General features: G+C 53.5%; 1 protein-coding gene across 1 annotated transcript; it reads right to left on the reverse strand.

The window, feature by feature from the left end:
- Positions 1-2,213: 2,213 nt before the first annotated feature.
- Positions 2,214-6,509, reverse strand: LOC135812991 (uncharacterized). Its single transcript, XM_065326210.1, has one exon. The coding sequence runs from the start codon at positions 6,507-6,509 to the stop codon at positions 2,214-2,216; it is 4,296 nt and encodes a 1,431-aa protein (XP_065182282.1).
- Positions 6,510-6,969: the final 460 nt, after the last annotated feature.

Genomic DNA, 6,969 nt, shown 5'->3' on the forward strand with positions numbered 1-6,969 from the left:
CGGAAGGATGACTGTTTTCTTTGTGTTAACCAGCAGGTGCCATTTTTGAAGCCAGTCTCCAGCTGCTGTGACACTCTGTTGTAGGTTTCGGGTGCAGTCCTGAAGAGTTCTCGCTATGGAAATCAGAGCGGTGTCATCTGCAAACTGGCTACAGGTGGTGCTGGGATTCTCACATGCGTGTGGAAGGTCTATGGTGTAGACGAGGAATAGAAGCGGCCCAAGAACAGATCCCTGAGGGACGCCGGCAGGGATCTCGAGGAAAGGCGATAGGTCGCCATCCACCTGGACCCTTTGCCGACGCGACAACAGGTACCGTCGGAACCACTCCAGGGCGTTGCCCTGGACACCATAGTGGGAGAGTTTTGCTAGAAGGCCTGCATGCCACACACGATCGAAGGCCTTGCTTAAATCGAAAAAGCAGGCATTGACGTGTTTCCCGTCGTCTCTCGCAGTGGAGAGGGTATGGACGAGACGGGCGAGCTGCTGCTCAGTGCCGTCTTTCTCGCGGAATCCGGACTGCTGGTTGGGCAGGTGGGGTGTGATGTGCTTGTAGAGGAGTTGATGTGCAATTTTTTCTTGGATTTTTGATGTAGTGCTCAAGAGAGAGATGGGTCTATAATTTGTTGGTTGGGTTGGGTCACGCGGCTTGGGTACTGGAGTAATGGTGGCATCTTTCCACTCCTGTGGGATTTCTCCGGTTTGGAACGATAGATTAAAGAGGGACGATAACGACGGTGCAAGTTCCTTAGCCGCTTCTTTGAGTAGGCGGTTTTGGAATAGAGTCAAACCCGGGGCTTTTGTTGGTATCAACTCCGCGGAGGAGTTTTTCGACCTCAGCTTGGGACGTCGAGATTTCTTGAAGGGGACTGAGGATGTCAGGGGTGGTGTTGATGGCTGGAGTTTGCTCATGCGCATTGGCCACGGACAGCTTGCTCTGTGAAATGAAGAATTCGTTGAGGGCAGCGGCTTTTTGTGCTGGTGTCGTTGCAGGAGTTGCTTGGCTGACGAGTTCGGGTATGCGTTGTTTTGTAGCTGTAGTTAGGTGCTTCATGAGGCGGTGTAGGTAAGTAGAGGAGGCTGTTGAGTTGTTTACGAAATCCGATTTAGCACGACGCAGGAGGGTGGTGACACGGTTTCTTTGGGCAGTGAACGTGTTCCAGTCGTCAGGCGAGCGTGAGTGAAGGTATATTCTGTGTTTTCTGTGCTTATCCTTGATCTCTTTCAAAAGGCCCTTTGATATCCATGGTCGTGCTGGCACGTTCTTCCTGTCCCAAGGGGGTGAGTGCGAGTAACTTGGCAGTGTTCTTGGGCGATGCTCATGACATTGTCGCGCCAGGATCGCCAGAAGGTGTCAACTGGGCATGGGTCGTGTTGGTTTGGATGGTGGTTGAGATTTGTGCGTGAAAGGGCTTCTCGAAGGAGGTGGATAGTGCTGTCTGTCCATGACCAGAATGTGGTGCTTCTGGATCGTGGAGAGGAGTTGTTAATTATGGGGGGCAGTTGATTATTGATGTGGCCACTGATAGTAGTGTGATCGGATGCGCCAAACGGTGGAAGTGATTGGATATGAATATCATTGGTGTGGAGTGAGGAGATAACAAGGTCTAGACATGAGAGAGGTGTTTGTCGGTGGATGTAAGTAGGGAATCTGACATGTTGTGTGAGGCCGTATGTGTGTAGCAGAGTTTGTATGTCGTCCCCAAGGCGATCTGTTCTGTCTGTGGCGAGCCACGCACTGTTCTTGGCGTTGTTGTTGTTGTTGTTGATTAATGTTGTTGTTGTTTGTGGTATCATCAAGTCTATGTGATGATTAGTTATTGAAATAGAATAATGCAACGAAGGACTGGGAGAGGACGACTCGTCAGGAAACTACCCAGGAAAGCCTGACCAGCAACAAGAGACATGCACTGTCGATTATGGGCACGGAGTACACACATGCATGCATAGTATGAGTAGTATGCTGTAAGGTTGTACGCACGTCCATGCAAGGAGATGCAGTAGCATAATAAGAAACATGAGAGTGCAAATATGTACGATGTACACGGGTACACCACACGCCCCTTCTGAGATAAACAAGCGAAAAATCGGAGCTGTTTATCTCACATAAATGAGAAGGAGAAAACAGAAGTGACAGAAAAGAAAGTAAACACTAATGAAGCGTGATACCAATACCAACTACTTGTAGCAAGAGTGTGAGGTACAGGTAGGTAGAGTCAAGCATAGGACTTAGATGCTGTGGACGAAATGTTCAAACGCTCTGGTGCCTGGCGAGACCGTTGGCTACGACGAGGTTGCTGCACACAAGGCTGCTGCGGTGCTGCGGGCTCAGCCGGGGAGGTGTCTGCAGGCGGAGCAGGAGGGGCTACGGCAGGGGCAGGCTTGAGAAGGCGACGGTTGCGCCAGTAAACACGGCCGCTGGGTAACTTCACCATATAGTCCCGGTTGCGACCAATGGCGACGACCACGCCGGTGGTGCGCCAGAGTTTGGTGCGCGGATCTTGGATGTCAACCCGCATGCCAATGCGAAGTGGGGACAGTGATCTGGCAGACTCATCATAATGCTGTTCTTGGGTGGCAGACTGAGCGGCAGAGCGCTTGTCAACATCGGTGGCTTTTGCTTGCCAATCAGGAGCAAAGCTGAGATGATGAGCTGTCACGAAGGAGGACAATGGTCGACCAAACAGTGCTTGGGCTGGGCTCTGACCATTTTCTCGGGGGGTGTTGCGCCATTCTAACAATGCGCGTCTGAACTCATCGACGTCCAAGTTACCGTCGGACGTGGTCTTCAGCACAAGTGATTTCATCGCTTTCACGGCGGCTTCGGCATGGCCATTAGATTGAGGATAATGAGGTGAAGACGTGGAGTGCTGAACTTGCCATCGGGTGCAAAATTCAGCAAAGCGACGTGATGAAAATTGCGGACCACCATCAGTGGTGAGGATGCTGGGGACACCGACGTCGGCGAACCAGCCACGGAACACACGGATCACATCGGCAGAAGATGCAGTGCGGCCGATCTTGGCAATGCAAGGCCAGCCAGTGTGACGGTCGACGTAAACCAGGTATTCCCAACCTTGACAGGAAAATAAGTCGGCACTCGTTGACTGGAATGGCAGGGTGGGACGGCGGTCAGCGGTGACACGCATCGGTTCCTTACACTGAGACGGAGCGTGCAAGCGACACTGTTCGCAACTGCGAACGACTTGGGCGATGTCATTAGACAAGTGTGGCCAGTATACGACTTGTCGAGCTCGACGCTGTGTGCGGTTGAGGCCTTGGTGGGAGGCATGAAGATCCTGGAGCACACGTGGGCGGAGGGTACGCGGGACCACAACACGTTGGCCTTTCAGGACAAGATCACCGTCGACTGAAAGATGCTCGCGGATAGTGAAGTACGGTTTCACAGCTGAGTGGACGGCGCGCTGATCATCAGGGAAACCTTCACGAACGGCTTGGAGAAGGGCCTGATAGTCATCATCGGCACGGGCAGCGTCCAAGAGCTCGCAGTGCCGGAGGTCTGCAATTCGGCCATCCTCGTCCTGGCGGAGACATGCTCTGATGGCTGGTGCTGAGAGCGTTGAGCTTTCACCGAATTCTTCCTCACTGGTCGGCTTGTCGACCGGGTTACGGGACAGTGCATCAGCAAACGCATTCTCTTTGCCCTTGCGCCAGTGCGCGACGAGTTGACACGACCGGAGCTTCAGTGCGAGGCGTAGCAGACGTGGATTTTCTATCTGATCCAGGGTGTACTTGTTCAGAATCGGGACCAATGAACGGTGGTCAGTGAACAAATCGAATCGGCTGCCGGACAGAAAGAGGGAGCACTTGTGGACAGCCCAAACCACAGCAAGTAACTCCAGTTCTATGACGGCATAACGTGTCTCTGCGTCGGTGAGAAAGCGGCTGCCACACTGCAGCATGCGCCACTGGTTATCTTGGCGTTGCCATAACACGAACCCAAGTCCGTTCAGGGCAGAGGCGTCGGTCTCTAGCCGAAGGTCGTCACCAGGACGGTAGTACGAGAGAGTCGGCGGCGATATCAGTTCAGACTTGGTGGCGTTGAAAGCCGCGGTGTGGACATCATCCCACACGAACTCATTCGTGGTCTTCAATAACGGACGTAGCGGAGCTGCGAGCTCGGATATCCGTGGGGTGAATTCTCCACACTGATTCACCAGACCGAGGAAGGAACGGAGGTCGGTACGATTGGTGGGTAGGTTGAAGTGCTGAAGAGCCGATGTCTTGTCAGCTGGCACGGTGTATCCGTTGGACGACACATGAAACCCACAGAATTCGACTTCAGGAGCGGCGAAGACAAACTTCTTTTGACTGAGAGTAATTCCGTGTTCGCGTGCACGGGTCAGGACGGCACGGACGTGAGCGACATGGTCCGAGAATGACTCATCGTGAACGAGGCCGTCGTCCACCACCTTGATGAGATGGGTCAAACGGTCGAAAGCTGCGTCGGTGCGGCGGTTGTACTCATCGCCGGCGGACACAAGACCTTGTGGATTCCGGCAGAATCGGTATCTACCCCACGGCGTGATGAACGTAGTGAGAGACTTGGCAGACTCAGACAGGGGCACCTGCCAATAGCCATGACGGGCGTCAAACTTGGTGAACCATCGGGCTGTGCCGATGCCAGAGAGAACATCACGTGCGTTCTGCATGGGGTGGGTGGGACGCTTCACTTGTCGGTTGAGAGACTGAAGGTCCACAGTCAGACGTTTCTCACTAGAATTCTTCTTGTCGACTACAACAATGGGGTGGCACCAGTCGCACGGCTCTGACACTGTCTCGATGATGCCTTCCTCAACCATATTGTCGAGCTGGGTTTTCACCTGCTCACGGTAGGCATGTGCGATAGGACGAGCTGTGTAGACTCGGTGAGGTTTCGCATCATCTTCGAGAATGATGTCCATTGGCTTGCCACACATGGGTTTCAATGTCGTGTCGTCGAAGACGTCTGCGAACTCTCGCAGTAGGTCAGCACGGATCTGCGCCAGCTTGCTAGGGTCGGGTGTGTTCACGAGACCGGTCGTCACAACGGGAGCCGTTGGAGGTGGTGTGCTGCTGGTACAAACACGCGCAACTTGCTTGGGCCAGCCGTCTGGTAAGAGGCCTAAGGCGTATAGCGATTGGCGTGACAACAGGGGTTCACGCAGTCCACGGTACACATGGATGGTGCTATCATGCTTGAGCGAGCCGATGGTGAGAGTGGCGGAGATCTTGCCAGCTGAAACGAGACGTTCACCATTGGCAGCATGCACATTATCATGGTCTGTGGCCAGATTCTCCACAAAACCACCGAGATGCGCTAACTGATCGACGCCAATAGCGTCAATGTCACTTCCCGTATCGGGGATCCATTCCAGGGAGGTAGCGTCAGGTTCAGTGCACAATTGCGTGTCGACTGGCACCGTAGGAGATGCATCGCACTGAGCGCGGCGGAGCTGTAGTCGTCCCAGCGTGCGCTGCGAGGACTGGTCAGCCGGTTTGCGGGATTTTCTGCACACCGCTTGGAAATGTCCAATAATCTTGCAGCCACTACACTTTTTGCCATGTGCAGGACACTGCGACTTGCTGGCATGGGGAGTGCGACCACAATTCGGACATTGCGATGGCGTGGCGGACGCCTGTTGCTGTCGCGGGTTATTGCCGTGTTTTGACCGCTGATAATTTGTTTTCCGAGCGGCATTGACGGAGCTAGTGCCGGGGATACTGCTGCTCGTCCGAGAGGCTGCCTCCTCCGCTCGACACAATTTAATGACCTTCTCCAACGTTAGATCGGTAGTGGCAAGGAGCTTATGGCGTGCCTCCGTGTCGAGAATGCCAGTAACCAGGCGATCACGCATGGTCTCGTCGTACCTGGTACGCTGTCCCTGCTGGCATTGGCGGCATACTCGGCTTGAACAGAAATTGCAGAGTGCAGCTTCGCTGAAATCGCAGCAATTGTGGATCTCCCTGAGGGTAGTCAGGTACTGATCGAAGGACTCTCCATGCTGCTGTTGGCGGGCATAGAAGGCGATCCGGTCCAGCAGAGGGTTACGCTGGCCGCGAATGTATGCCTGTACAGCCTTGATGAGATCGTCGTCGTCGTGGTTGTCAGCCAGAGGAATTGTGCCCTCACGAAGAAATCTCCGGAGGTCCTCGTCCAGGCACTGACGAACCGTTGCCACTCTGGTGGCATTGTCCTGGGAATCCAGGTGCTGGCACCGGGCGTAGTCCCGCCAAAGACCTTCCCATGCGGCAAACTCTGCGAGAGAGGCAGAGGCAAGTAACATAGGGCGATCGACCGAAACTGGTCTCGCCGCAGGTACATGATCTCGTGCCGGTGGGGCTGGGGGTGGACGTTGCGGTGGTGGAGGTTGAGAAATGCTCCTCAAAGTTCGCTCCACGAGCTGTGTCAGGTGGTGCTCGCGGGTGGCGGCGGTCTCCATCTGCTGTCTCATGAGCTGGGTGAGGGCAGCAATGTCAGGGCTGAGTACTGGTGTGTCTGATTCCGCCATGCCGAAACGGAAATTTCAAATAATTATTTCACTATATTTGAGAGACGAAACGCCAGAGGTACAAGTACTAGCAAGACCCAGGACTGAGAAAGACTAATGGAAACTGCTACTAAAACAAGTTCACTGCGCCATGTGGTATCATCAAGTCTATGTGATGATTAGTTATTGAAATAGAATAATGCAACGAAGGACTGGGAGAGGACGACTCGTCAGGAAACTACCCAGGAAAGCCTGACCAGCAACAAGAGACATGCACTGTCGATTATGGGCACGGAGTACACACATGCATGCATAGTATGAGTAGTATGCTGTAAGGTTGTACGCACGTCCATGCAAGGAGATGCAGTAGCATAATAAGAAACATGAGAGTGCAAATATGTACGATGTACACGGGTACACCACATTGTTGTTTTTGTTTCAAATCTTTATTCTCACGATAGCCAGTGGCCAATAAGAGATA

The sequence above is a fragment of the Sycon ciliatum genome, chromosome 3 (assembly GCF_964019385.1).
Source record: "Sycon ciliatum chromosome 3, ocSycCili1.1, whole genome shotgun sequence".
Classification (NCBI taxonomy): domain Eukaryota; kingdom Metazoa; phylum Porifera; class Calcarea; order Leucosolenida; family Sycettidae; genus Sycon; species Sycon ciliatum.